This window comes from Abramis brama (genome assembly GCF_963993115.1).
Source record: "Abramis brama genome assembly, chromosome: 5".
NCBI classification, from domain to species: domain Eukaryota; kingdom Metazoa; phylum Chordata; class Actinopteri; order Cypriniformes; family Leuciscidae; genus Abramis; species Abramis brama.
Window position 1 is genome coordinate 4,995,978 of NC_139967.1, and position 15,710 is coordinate 5,011,687.

The 15,710-nt window shown below is 35.1% G+C and overlaps 1 protein-coding gene across 1 annotated transcript in view; it reads left to right on the top strand.

Moving 5' to 3' along the window:
- Window positions 1-3,015: 3,015 nt before the first annotated feature.
- Window positions 3,016-15,710, top strand: part of pxna (paxillin a) — a 40,136-nt gene continuing 27,441 nt past the window's right edge. Inside the window, exon 1 of the mRNA XM_084114585.1 lies at window positions 3,016-3,160. Coding sequence (XP_083970711.1) covers window positions 3,148-3,160 — 13 coding nt within the window. The 5' untranslated portion in view covers window positions 3,016-3,147. The remainder of the gene's footprint in view (window positions 3,161-15,710) is intronic.

A 15,710-nucleotide genomic window follows, 5' to 3' on the forward strand; every position in this document is an offset into this window, starting at 1 on the left:
CCATGATACATTTTATTTTTCAGGCTACATTATAAATGTCACGTTTGATTAATGTAATGCATGAATAAAATTATTTTTAAAAAATCGTACTGATCTGAAACTTTTAAATGGTAGTGTACACATACTGTGAATTTATATTAGTATTACAAGTATGCTATTTCTTACAATGTTTGATAATTAATTATATAAAAGAAACCAGTTATGCAACAAGTAGGAAATCGTGTCTTAATTCAGTATTAAAATGCTTGTTTTCGAGTACAGGAATACACATCTGTGACCGCCGCTCACTTCAGAGATGGAAATGAACGTGAATTTAGAGTGTGTTCAGAAGATTCCCAAAGATCCTGAAGCTTTCAGCAGCCCGTTCACAGCTGTTGATGGGATATCCCAGTGTCTAATGATAGCCAACAGCTCCGCATTACGGGCCACACACACCAACACATAACCAACATAACAGAATGATGATTAACCCTCAGAGAGTCTTCGGTCACTTCTGACCGAAAAAATTTCTGTTTTGAATTTTAAAAAATCACAGCTTCATCGGAAGGTTATCATACTTGGTGACTTTTATGGCATTAGGTATGTGTATGCAAAAAAAAATTGAGGTCATGATCCGAGCATGCTAAGTGGTCGTAAAAAAAATAGTCACACTCAGTGCCTTCGGTCAAAAATGACCGACCCATAGGAAATGAATGGGAAATTTACAAAAACACAAAAATTCTCTGAATTTTTGTCTGTACAATCTACAAATCGGCCACGATTCTAAAAAAAAGTACACCGCAGTAAAGGGGTGACACTCTACAACATCAAGAGTGCAAAAAATTCACACCCACCCACACACACACACATAGAAACACACTTTTATACACATACACACCAATAAATTCAGATTACAAAAAATCTGTTTTGAATTTTTAAAAATCACAGCTTCATTGGAATGTTACGAAACTTGGTGACTTTTCTTGCATTAGGTATGTGAACACAGAAAAAAATTGAGGTCATGATCCGAGCATGCTAAGTGGTCGTAAAAAAAATAGTCACACTCATGGTCTTCGGTCAAAAATGACCCCCATAGGAAATGAATGGGAAATTGACAAAAACACAAAAATTCGCTACAAATCGGCCACGATGCAGAAAAAAAGTGCTCAGCAATGAAGGGGTGAAACTCTAAAACATCAAGAGTGAAAAACATAACATAATTAATAATTATAATTAATATATATATATATATATATATATTATTAATATAATAATTATTAAAATTATTAAAATAATAATTAATAAAATGTTATAAACCTTGGCAAAAAGTATTATTTGAGAATTTCTAAAATAATACAATCAATCCACATCTTAAAAGTAAGTAATTTGGTCCAAAAACAACTAGAATTCACAAGCATCTCCATTTAGAGCTATACAGGCATCTAGTGGTAAACCCATGCAATAACATGATTTATTTAATTTTATGTTTAATAAATTGATTTATTTTTTTTATTTTTATTTTTTTTCTGAAAGCCTAGTCTCTATTTTAACCGAAAATACCGCATAGAAAAAAAATAATAAAAAAATAATAATTAAAAAAAAACAACATTATTTTCAATGGCAAAAAATGGACTATCAATATTGCATAAATATTAATAAGTTCAACCAAATTCTCTCAAAATACTAAATTAAAAAGAATAAATATTATAGAACAAAAATAAATTGCATTGGTTTTTACTGGGATGGAGGAAGTTTCATTTTTAGGTGTCCGGTCACTTCTGACCGGGAAGGCACTGAGTGTGACTGCTAAACGAAGACTCTCTGAGGGTTAAAGGATTTCTTCACATTTAAAAAAAACTAGTGGGAGGCCACTGAAATTCATTTCATATCTGTTGTCGTTGCTGGAATGCTGTATGCAGAATCCATAACAGCACGTGTAAGCTTGTGCAATAATGCTCTGATGACTTGATCACTATGTAATGTATAAGTTGACGAGGTGTTGCATGAAATATGGGGTGACATTTCATCTGAGGGCGATTACAGCTGTCCAAATGTGCTAAACACCTGCAGAGAAGCAAAGACTGCAAATTTATCATGAGATTCATAAACTAATGCAGATACTGTACATTTATGCATAACTTTAATCAAATTGTGTTTCTGACCATGTAGGATTTGTCATGAAAAATACTAAATTTAAATGCATTAGATATTTATTAGTATTTTGATAGTCTGTACACTTTATCTAAATAAAGTCTTATTTATTTTATAATTTTAATTTTTTTTTTAGGTGTAGGCTACTTAATAGTAGTTTATATATATTTCTATCATAAATTGTATGTTATGTTATTTTCTATTTAAATATTAGAATATAGAATATTTTGTTTGTATATGATGTATTGTATGTATTGTTTAATTATAATTTTAATAATTTTAATTATTAAATGAAATATTAGCACCCATTTTTGTTAATTTTATTATTATTAAACTGTAGTATTATTCAATTGTGTTATATATAATAAATGTTATATTATTATAATAGGTATTGTTTTACTACAATATATTGTTTGAATATTAGCACCCATTATTATTATTTGTAATATTTCTATATTAAATATTAAAAATAATATTGTTTAATTATTATATATTATTATTTTATTAAAATGTATTGTTTGAATATTTTGTATTATTGCATGACATATTAGCACCCATTATAATTATTTGTGTTATTTTACAAATATTTTATAAATGTTTATAAATGTGTGTGTGTGTGTGTGTATATATATATATATATATATATATATATATATATATATATATATATATATATATAAAGAAAATATTATATATGTTATTATTTTATTTACACGTAGGCCTATTGTTTGAATACTTGTACTATTAAATATTTGCACCCATTATAATTATTCGTGTTATTTTGAACATTATTTATTTTTGTTCATTCTGTATTCTTTTTTATATATAGTTTTAGACGCGTTTCTAAACGCCTCGGACAGTGAGCGGGCGCGGCGTGTGCTTGACTCATCACGGGCTCGCGCAGCTCGTGCACTTGAGTTGAAAACTTCTCCGCGTGCGATCGCGGAGCGCACACGAGACCCGAAACAGAACCCAGCGGTAAATCACGGGCTCCTGCTCCCGTTGCCGGATCAAAACATGGACGATTTAGGTAAGTACGAGCTGCTTTGACGTTTTACATCGGATAATCGTGAAAGGACGCGACGCTAGAGCGCAGAATTGACGCTGTAGGACACTGTGCTGTTGCCAACGTCAGCGCGCGCCGATGCTTGACTGCAGCAACATGCTGAAAAACACAAGCTCGCGCGCCTTGGATGCCGGTTTAAAGCTGCTTTTACGCGTTATATTCATATATCTTCAGGTGTTTGGTGTTCTGCAGTGATGCTGCAGTGTTGTAAGAGTCAGATTGATCCATTTTTTACAGCTGCGGTTCTTGCAACATTGAGTGATTAATATCAGACCCTTGCTAGTGCAAAACCACTTTGAGCTTTATATTTGTCCCTAAATGCAGAAGTGTAGAGTATAGTTTAAGTTTTTGCTGATTTATTTGCATTTATAGTTCCTGTCTTTGCAGCTTCTGCAATGTATCAACAAAACAACAATGTGTCATTTCGCACCCGACCAACAAACTTCACAAATATTGCCCAAAACTTGCTGTTGGTCTTGATAGCGTGCATTAATGATTGCATTGGCTTTAATGCACGAATCAACACTCATGAGTTGCCAAGACACTTATGTTTCAAAATCAGCAGCACAACTGCTAGTTGTTGTCGTCAGTTAACTGTGTTCACTCACTGTAAGAGTTGATCCCATAAACTACAGCTTGGTGTTGTAACTTGTTGACTTGTTGCCCAGGGCAATGAGAAAAAGAGCAGCACTGCCTAATCTAACTACCGGTAATCTCAATATTAGTGCCTTGAGGCTGTTGAGTAGAGTCTTCATGAGTGACATGCTGTTTAGTAAAGTTATTTTCGTAAACCTGTGACGACGAACAACAAGCGTTTGTTTGGCTCAGAGAGTTTAGACATAAACATGGAACAAGTGAGGGTCAGAAATTAAAGGGACAGTTCACCCAAAAAAGGAAATTTACTCACCCTCATGTTGTTCCAAACCTGTATGAGTTTCTTTCTTCTGATGAACACAAAGATATTTTGAAGAATCAAACAGTTGACGGTAGCCATTGACTTCCATAGTAGGAAAAAAGTACTATGGAAGTCAATGCTGTCTGGTTACCAACATTCTTTAAAATATCTTTGTGTTCAACAGAAGAAAGAAACTTCTACAACTTGAGGGTGAGTAAATGATGACAACATTTTCATTTTTTTGGGGAACTATCCCTTTAACAGCACTAAAATGGCTAAATTAAAGCAACTAAACTGCTTTAGGTGTCGTATTGCAACTACATGTCTTGCATGAGTTAATCGTCATGAGATTCTAAACAGGGGAGACAATATTTTCACCAAATGACTCAGGATGCTGTACAAAGCTTCAGTCTTTCTAATGAAAAAATCTATTTTTAGCAGTGGTATGGCAGTGTCATCCTGACAGCGCTTTAGTGTCCGTCACACTTATCTGGCCCGTTCTGAACATCTGTTCGCTTTCTGATCACAGGCACCTTTAAAACTCTGTAATGCAGATTGGCATAAATGGGACATCTTGAGTGTCTTTACATCGCAAGACTATTCTGAAACTTAATTATGCGTTTGCTCCATTGATGTTGTCTGCTGGTTTTCTGGTCATTAGACACAGATTGTCAGGTATGATAAAGATAGATTTAGTAGGTGCTCTTTTTAAGTTAAATGTCACCAAGAGATGTGCAGTAAATAATAGCAACGATGAGAAGTTTTAGCAAGAAACAGGCCTCTAGAAATAGCTTACAGTGCACTTGAAAATGCTGTTTGATTAAAGGCATCACAATCTGATTTCAGTGCATCTCTGCACAGTTATTATTATTAGAGTTCTGTGCAAATTGTGCACAAATAAGAGCGTGCATGCATGAAGAGAGTGAGTATGCTCATGTTGTCTAGAGTGCACGTTCACCTCTCCTCATAAAGCCTGCGTCGATGGCACACAAACAGCGATCGCTTTATCCTCAGCAGTGGAGCGTAGATCGAGCCAGACATTGAGATTGCAGGTGTGTGAGCGGTGTTTTTGCCAGGTCATTCTCCTGTAAACGTAAGCCTGCGTTGTGGGCCGTGGACGACTGTTTGAACCTAAAAAACCTGTACATCTGCGTTCTGTTCAGTGATGGACTATTGAGACTGTTGATGTAACAAACAAATATGTCCATGTATGTCTCTTAAAGAAGAGAAGTCTGATTCACTGTAGCAAATCTGTGTGTTTGGGTTCAGTAAGGCTTCTGCTCACCAAGGCTGCATTCATTTGATCATAAATACAGTAAAAACAGTAATATTGTGAAATATTATTACTATTTAAAACAACTGATTTCTATTGTAAAATATTTAAAAATGTAATTTATTCCTGTGATCAAAGCTGAGTCTTCAGTAGCTATGTTTCCATCCAAAGTTTCGAATTTAACTTTTGCGCAAAATGGGAATATCGCATAAAACATTTGCGAATAAAGCAGCGTTTCCATCCAGTGAGCTGAAGAGAACAAAATCGTTACGCAAAAAGATCGGTCCGCTGGTTAGTCCGGTTATGTCGTTATATCGAGGGTTTCCATCATAGTTTATGCACATGTTTTCTAGGGCTGGGTAAAAAATATCGATTTCTCGATTTTAATCGATTCTCATTTTTACGAACCGATATCGATTCTTAAATCCCAAGAATCGATTAGTCATCCTGTTTTCAGTTGATGAATGAATGTAACATTGTAGCGCATCCCATCCAATAAATCGCAATAATCTTTGTGCTTTGTTACTATTGATATGAAACAAAGTCACAGATTTCAAATTACGTCCATTTTCTTACGAAATTCAAAAACATAAATGCCGTTTTGTCGCTGTGGCGTGAGATCGCTCTGGCGCAGGTCAAGAGAAGCACGTGATCTTCTCTTCCGCCTTAATAACACCAGTTACAGCGCGAAATAAACATGAATGAGCATCTGAAAGTTTGTTAAAAGATAGAGCACAACTTATCGAAATCCGTATCATGTCACATGGAATCGCTCAATCAGTGTTTCAACCGTGGAAAGACGTCAGTAAATCAGCTTGTAAACAATGTGATGTAACGTCACATTTACCTCTGAAAAAACATATCCAGTGACCATAAACTCGTTAGTCAGCTAGAAAAATTAACTCTAGAGAGGAGCATTTTGCTAAATATATGCACCATATTACATATTCATTATAATTTTTTATATTCTTCAATTTTTAATGCATGTTTGAATAAATCTGGCAGGTTTTTATGACAGCCACCATTTAAATGTTTATATTTCATATAACTTTATTATTATAAAAATAAATAAAAGTGTAATTTAAGTGTTTGTATACAAATCAGTTAATTTTTACCTTCAATATTATAGTAGGCTAATGAAGTCTATAGGCTACAACTGACTCCCATAGTTTACAATAATAGTTAAGAGATTTGTTTTCCTTGAGAAAATATGCCATGTATTGTACCTGATATCCAAAATAATCAATATTGAATCGAATCGAATCGAATTGCAAGCTTCTGAATCGAAATGGAATCGAATTGTGAAATTTGTGTCAATACCCAGCCCTAATGTTTTCTTAAATGTATCCCACTCAAACAAGCGCACACGTAATTTATGTGCATTTTGGCATTTAAAGGGGTCATATAATGTCATTTTTGTACACGCTAATATGATTCTTTAGGGTCTAAATTAAAAGTTTGTAATATACTTTAATTAAAAATTCTCATTAGTATTGTAAGAAAACACTCATTTTACCTGGTCAAAAACAGCTCTGTTTTCAGCACGCCGTTTCAGTGCATGTGTCTTTAAATGATAATGAGCTTTGCTGACCCCGCCCCTCTGTTCTGTGCGTACACCGTTTGAAATAATAACACAATAACCATAACGCGTCGTTCATTATAAACGTGGGATTATGAATTGTATTGATAACGTCGTACATAGAAAACATGCGTAATGTACCTGAGTGTAAAAATAGCTGCATTCATCGTGAAGCGTGCAAGCTATTTGCAAAGATCAATATAAAGATTAATATAAAGGTCAATAAAACGTTACACTCACTTGTTCTTCTGGAGGTTCAGCAGGAACACGAATAGTTGGTACTGATCCTTTTTTCAGGAGCAGCTTCTTAGCAAATAACCAGCTTTTTACTGATCCTCGTTTGTAAAGCAGTCTGGTGAAATGATTTGCGCAAACATGACAGCATTGACGTTGATCGTGGGGAATATTCCCTTCGAAAACAAACTCAGCCACTGCGTCTTCAGCGGTTCGGATTTAGAAACATCATCAATATGACTGCTGTGTTCCTTATTACACCCAAGAACAGAACACCACAATCGCTAGACGCCATTCTACTCAGCACTCCAGCTATCAACAATGAACACGCCGGTCGGCGCGTGCTATGATTGACAGCTCGCTCACGAGGGCGCGAGGGCGGGTCTGTGTTTGAAACGCTGCTGTCAATCAGCCATCGTGGGAGGGGCGTCGATTTTGTGACGTCACAATATCGAACAGCTTGATTTGAGACAGGAGGAAACATATAAGAAGATTAAAAAAAAACCACTGGATGGATTTTTATCATTTTATGATGGTTGTGTACAGGCACTGCCAACACACATTTCAGTACAATCAACTTGTAAAAGTGCATGTACCATTATATGACCCCTTTAATAATATATTGGCATCAAAATAATATTGAAATGAAATTTATAACAGAATAAGATTTTTATTTAAAATAAATGCTGTTCTTTAGAAATTTCTATTCATCAAAGTATTCTGAATAAATGGATCATGGTTTCCACAAACATATGAAGCAGCACAACTGTTTTCAACATTGATAATAATCAGAGTTGTTTCTTGAGCATCAAATCATCATATTAGAATGATTTCTGAAGGATCATGTGACACTGAAGACTGGAGTAATGATGCTGAAAATTCAGCTTTGATGATGATCACAGGAATAAATTACACGTGAAAATATACTCAAATAGAAAACAACATAAATTCTAATCACAATATTACTTTACTGTATTTTTGGTCAAATAAATACAGCCTTGGAGAGCAGAAGAGACTTCTTATCAAAAACATAAAACAATCTTACCAATATATTGAATACATTTCCCAGTCCTGTCATGAATTATAACACAGTATTTGTCCTAATGTACCCAGTAACCGTTGAATGTCGTACACTGAATTTGTAATCGTCCAGTCACCCGGGTTAAAGAGAGATCTGTCAGTAAGTCCGAGCTTGATGATGATAGTCTGTATGATCGAGGCCTGCGATGTTTAACCCGGCCGCCCATGTGTGTGCAACATGACGTTTAGCTCAATTATCCGCTGAAGATCAGAAAGGATTGTGTGTAATTCAGCTTTATTTTGAGTCTGACCTAAACCATCTTGTGAGTTTGCAGGAATTTGCTCTACTATTCTGATGTGTAAAGTGTGAAATTGTGGTTATGTCCCAAACACACATATGTGAACACTCGTACCACTGTGTTTGCTGCTTTCATTAAAATGCAACACTGTGGTTTGATGGTCTGATATCTGCATTAACGGAATAGCTCACCCAAAATGAAAGTTCCTCATTTACTCGGTTATGTTCTTCTAAACTTGTATTGTTTTCTTTCTTTTGTGAAACACAAAATGAGAAATGTTGTCTAGCAGAATGTCTGAACATCTTGTTTCAATATGATGAAAGTACATGGTTATTTTTGTACTGTCAGACTCTGAATAGGACAAAAATTCATGAAAGTAACATAAAAATAGTCTTGCATGATATCTCAGGTGTTCTGAAGTCACTTTAAGGTTTTCACTGAACAGAGGCTTAAAGGTATAGTTCACTCAAAAATGAAAATCCTGTCAATAATTACTCGCCCTCACCAAAACCATAAGACTTTTGTTCATATTTGGAACACAAATGAAGATATTTTTCATGAAATCTGAGAGATTTCTGTCCCTCCACATTCACATTCAATTTTGGTAAACAGAAGTTCAAACATTAGAACCATTCTCGTGTTACGCAGCACGTTTGAGCTTCAGCAAGAACCAATGAGGTTCATTCTCGTGTTATGCAGCACGTTTGAGCTTCAGCAAGAACCAATGAGGTTCATTCTCGTGTTACGCAGCACGTTTGAGCTTCAGCAAGAACCAATGAGGTTCATTCTCGTGTTACGCAGCACGTTTGAGCTTCAGCAAGAACCAATGAGGTTCATTCTCGTGTTACGCAGCACGTTTGAGCTTCAGCAAGAACCAATGAGGTTCATTCTCGTGTTACGCAGCACGTTTGAGCTTCAGCAAGAACCAGTGAGGTTCATTCTCGTGTAAAGCAGCACGTTTGAGCTTCAGCAAGAACTAATGAGGTTCATTCTCGTGTTACGCAGGACGTTTGAGCTTCAGCAAGAACCAATGAGGTTCATTCTTGTTACGCAGCACGTTTGAGCTTCAGCAAGAACCAATGAGGTTCATTCTTGTTACGCAGCACGTTTGAGCTTCAGCAAGAACTAATGAGGTTCATTCTCGTGTTACGCAGGACGTTTGAGCTTCAGCAAGAACCAATGAGGTTCATTCTTGTTACGCAGCACGTTTGAGCTTCAGCAAGAACCAATGAGGTTCATTCTTGTTACGCAGCACGTTTGAGCTTCAGCAAGAACCAATGAGGTTCATTCTCGTGTTACGCAGGACGTTTGAGCTTCAGCAAGAACTAATGAGGTTCATTCTCGTGTTACGCAGGACGTTTGAGCTTCAGCAAGAACCAATGAGGTTCATTCTTGTTACGCAGCACGTTTGAGCTTCAGCAAGAACCAATGAGGTTCATTCTTGTTACGCAGGACGTTTGAGCTTCAGCAAGAACCAATGAGGTTCATTCTTGTTACGCAGCACGTTTGAGCTTCAGCAAGAACCAATGAGGTTCATTCTCGTGTTACGCAGCACGTTTGAGCTTCTGCAAGAACCAATGAGGTTCATTCTCGTGTTACGCAGCACGTTTGAGCTTCAGCAAGAACCAATGAGGTTCATTCTCGTGTTACGCAGCACGTTTGAGCTTCAGCAAGAACCAATGAGGTTCATTCTCGTGTTACGCAGCACGTTTGAACTTCAGCAAGAACCAAAACCTGTCAATTAGTCAAAGGTCAGAATTCATATGGATATATTTTACATATCTTTATGAACGAGTTTTGGGTAAATATACTTTCAGTATATCTTTGTGTTTTGAAGATTAATGAAAGATTTATGGATTTGGAACGATATTAGGGTGAATAATTGATGAGAGAAGTTTCATTTGTGGATGAACTAACCTTTTAAATTCAACAATGTTCCTCTCACAAAGCTATGGTATGACTTCACTTTAAAGAATAAATAAATTAATTTGTACTTCTTGGCTTGTGGCTGACCATGTATATGTAAAGCACCATTTGTTTTTGTTATATTATGTGAATAATTTGTATTATGTATATAACTATCGTTTTAAAGTAAACTAACGCTCGTCTGTCTGCATGAGTAAAAATGACTGTGTGAACTTCCCTTGGTGATTCTTAGTCACACAGCAAATGCTCTCGCAACGGTTCCTTTTCTGGGAAAGAGTGTTTGGTTGTGATGTGTAAACACAGAGTGTTGGGTGAATGGTGAAACACTCCAACCTCAACACACACACACACACACACACACAGGCTTTATGGTGAAATGTAAATGCTCAAACTGTGATGTTTTTTTTATGAAAATAGAGAACACTAAAATAGATTTGCTGTAGAAGCAATTGTCATTGCATTGCAATTTTGCAAATAATTACAAAGAAACCAGAAGTAAGACGTTGAATTCAACTTGAAATTTGAAGTAGAAAGACTTAAATTGCATTTTCTTGTAAAAAGTACACTTATCTTTCTCATGTAACTGAGTTTGTTCTGTTTTTGAACGGTCCATAACAGATTTTTAGACTCAGATTAACTTGAATTACAGTCACATCATATACAACACATAGGCCACATGTTTCTCACAGCTGAATGCTTATCTTGTCTTGAAGATACCACATACTATGATGTTATGATAAACAATCGGTTTTGTGTTTGAGAGAAAAATACTAAACAGTTAGTATTAATGACACAATATTTAATTATTATGCATTCATTATTGCAAAGTAAAAATGATCAGGACTTTGGCATTATTTAATGTTATATATATATTTTTTTTTTCTTAAAGGTGAAGTAGTTCCTGAGACACTAGTGGCACCTAGTGGAATTACAAAAATGAAGCATGTTTTGAAACAACCTTGCAAATGCCCTTTTCGCACATCACTCCTCCCCCAACTCAAACATCACTAACACGGCTCCAACGGGTGCTTGTGAAAGCAGTAAAAGGTCCGACATTAGGAATGCTCTGCATGTGTGTCATGAGTAAGCAGCTGAGCAGGATAAAGAGCGAACGTGAGCGTCTCGCTTATAACAAACCCATCCAACGTATCTGCATTTTTTGACATGACACACCACAACTGTTTGTGGCTGTCTACACTGGGCACAAAGTATACATTATAAATGGGTACATTTGTCTTTCTGAGCGGGTGCATGATGATGCTGCATGGTACTGAAGTGTCCATTGTAGCGTTTAATCAATTCCTCGTTTGCTTTGACGTGTTCGTGACCTGTTTCATCTCTAAGGCCGTGTGTCCACCAAAGCGTTTTTTAGCCAGCTGAAAACGCTAGGCGCTCTGCTGAAAACGGCAACGTTTTGGCAGCGTTGTGTTTTTTTTCAGTTGAGACCCTTTGTTTGTAATGATACAGAATATCCGCGAAAGTGTTACTATTATCTCATTTCACTCATATTTTGTTTCTGTGTTGATTCTATATTAAAATGTCGATACAATGTGATGTATTTTCTCTGGCTCTTGTTTTAAATGATTTTTTTTCCCGTTATTATGCTTGTTTGTTTTCATCTGTTGACGTTGTACAAGTAGAATGTGGCGGTTGGTCGGTGTGGTATTAGTCCCGCCCCTCCTCCACTGTGATTCTGTGACAGTGATGAGCGCTGCGTTTTACCCAAAGTTGAACATTCTTCAACTCTCGGCGACCTGTATAAAATGCCGAACGCACAGTGCTTCAGCGTGAAATAGACGCTCAGCGCCTCTTTACACTCATGGCGTTTTAAAAATACGCCAGCCACGTGAAAAAACGCTTTGGTGGACACACGGCCTAAGGCTTAAAGCAGTGAGTTTTGGCTTGCACTTCTGCAACTGAAGTAGCCACGCCCCCAAACTCTCGCTATAGGTTGAGCTGGAAAGTGATTGACGGATCCGAGCGCTTTCAATGCTTTGATGCCTGAGAGGCTCAATTTTTATACTTTTGGGGGAGATGAACCCATAAATGACATCTAAGGCCACGTACACTGCAGCTAAATTCAGTTGTCAGTTCATCTTTTAGGGTTTAATCCTGTCCTGTACACATGCAGTATTTTACGAGAGTGACAACCGCATTCTACAACAGAATTATATTTATTTTTCTCCTGAAATATTAAATGTATTTTGTATAGTGATCAATAAATGTATTGTATAATATAATGCATATTTTTTGTGGCAATAATATGATCTGGATTGTGCAGAATGTAGTTGGAAATGCTTTCTTTGGTGAACAAATGTTTTTTCCAGTCGTTGTTTTTTCCAGCTTGACCAAGTGACCACATTTCTGTTAGTCATTCATCATTTAAACTGCTTAAAAAGAAAGGAAGATTGAAGGTCTTTTTAAATGCATCTCATCATCCAAAGTAAAATTACAGCATAACTGACATGCAAAGGTTGGCTATCTCATATAACCTAGTTAGATAAGTAACGTGCCTCTGACAAGTCCTACTGTAAGGATTAATCACTCGACGACTTCGTGAACTCTTTCTATGCCCAGAATTAGCCTTGCATTTTCTCAGTCTGAATCTAAGTGATGCATTTGGCAGGACGTTCAGAGACGATCTGCACGAGTTTTAACAGGCCGAAGCATTTGAGGAATTCCCAGCACACCTTTCTGCCCATCAGATAGGGAGATGGAGGGATCGGGAGGGTGAGAGATCTCATGGGAGAACGACTGGATGCAGGAATGTTAAGTACAGACTTGTGCTTTTTTTATTGAAAGTACAATAACTCTCAGGTCACGTGTCTGGATGATGCCTGCACATATCTTGTCTTATCTGTTGGAATAGGCCTTGAATCCCAGGCATATCATGACCAAGATTGGGAAGGTTAAAAAAATGCATGTGCTTAACCTCTTCTCAGTGCTTTCAGTTTTTACCATGGACCTGTATGTTTCAGGCAGCTTCGATTGAGATCGTTTGGGCGTGTGCGCTTGTGTTCACTCAGATACACCTGTAGATGGCAGCTGGAACAATTACTACTACATGTGGGCTTTGACTCCCCATCTAAAGAGAACTTCACTCTTTTAATTTCCTATTTTATTTATGTTTCCTATTTTATTTTTTAAATGTATTGTTTTATTATTTTGTATTTATGTTTTATTATGTTTTATTATTATTATTATTATTATTATTATTTTAGTTATTTATTTTTCTCTTTTTTTTTAAATAATTTTTATTTTTTAATTATTATATTTTTGCTATTGGAATTAAAATAGCCTGAATACCTTTCCATGTTTTTATATATTTTTTAATTTTTAATTTGTTTTATTTATCTAATTATTATTATTTTTTTTATTATGTTTTTGCTTTTGGAATTAAAATAACCTGAATACCTTTCCATGTTTTTATATATAATTTTTTTTTTTTTTTTTTTCATTTGTTTTATTTATCTAATTATTATTATTATTTTTGTATTATATTTTTCCTTATGGAATTAAAATAGCCTGAATACCTTTCCATGTTTTTATATATTTTTATTTTTATTTTTTAATTTTTCATTTGTTTTATCTAATTATTATTATTATTTTATTATATTTTTTTCATTATGGAATTAAAATAGCCTGAATACCTTTCCATGTTTTAATATTTTTTTTTATTTTTTTAATTTTTCATTTGTTTTATCTAATTATTATTATTATTTTTTTATTATTATATTTTTCCTTATGGAATTAAAATAGCCTGAATACCTTTCCATATTTTTATATATTTTTTAATTTTTCATTTGTTTTATTTATCTAATTATTATTATTTATTTTTTTACTATATTTTTCCTTATGGAATTAAAATAGCCTGAATACCTTTCCATGTTTTTATATATTTTTTTATTTTTTCATTTGTTTTATTTATCTAATTATTATTATTTTTGTATTATATTTTTGCTTTTGAATTAAAATAGCCTGAATACCTTTCCATGTTTTTATATTTTTATATTTTTAAAATTTTTCATTTGTTTTATTTATCTAATTATTATTATTTTTTAAAATACATTTTTGCTTTTGGAACTAAAATAGCCTGAATACCTTTCCAGATGTTCACATTAAAGAGTCAAAATCACAATCACAGGGGCCAGTAATACCTTAGTCATGTTTCTGAGATAAGTCCGAATAGCTGTTGTTTGGCGATGTTCAAGATGGATCATTTGTGCTTCAGCTCACAGTCATTGCTTATCTACTTCCTCCGTGTGACCACATTATGACTCCACATCTGTGTCATCAGCTGCATTGCTTCATCATTGGCTTATGGTTAATTTCAAGATCTTTTAACACATGTATTATAGACTGCAGCAGATTCTCCTCATGAGACGGCTATCATTTTAAATTAATTCTTGGGTTATTAATGAGATGGTCCGCAGGTATAAATAGCCGTTTTGATAATGAAACTGGACTCTCACTCTCTCTTTCTATTTGTGTGTTTCCCTCAGAGATGGTAATTGGTCCCACATGGCGTCACTCTGACAAAAATAATAATTAAAAACACACAGCCTTAAATATAGAGGAGCCAGAGGATGCAATCTCCACAATCTTTTTCTGCAGATTTTAAAGTAATTACCAGGCCTATGTTGAATGGTTGCTTATTTAAAACTGTCGCATATTATAAGTGGAGCAAATCTAAAGTAAATCTTGAGAAATAGTTTTTACTCTTCAATGCATTGATAATTGATTGCTGTTTTATTAAAATTATTGGATTTTTTTTTATTGTATGTATGCATGCATGCATGCATTGGAGCAGTTATCAACAGCAGTAATTCATATGGTTCATATAGTTAATATCTTATCTTATAATAACATAATACATCCTTTGTGAATAGGAGCATCATTTATATATATATAAGCAGCTTAGACATTGTGCTAAATGACTGTCATTTCCTTAATGCAATTCTCTCCCTCATTCTTGCTGGGTTGACATCTGTGTCACATGTCAATAACCAAACGCTCAAGAATTCAGGGTTATTAATGCTTTACTCCCTCGGATCTATCAGGTTTTACAGCGTGGGGTGTATTTCATCGTCTCTCTGTGGCAGGTTTAGGACTGAAGGCTTCTTATTTTAGTACAGGGGTCTTGGGTCTCCCTCCTTGGCTGACCACCCTGTTGGTCTCAAATCTCTGAAGGTCAGAACTTAGGAAGAACTTCGGGGTTGAGAACTCTATATTTTACTGTCATAAATGAGTCTTCTTGTGGCCAAGTGGTCAAATTTAGACATTTTATC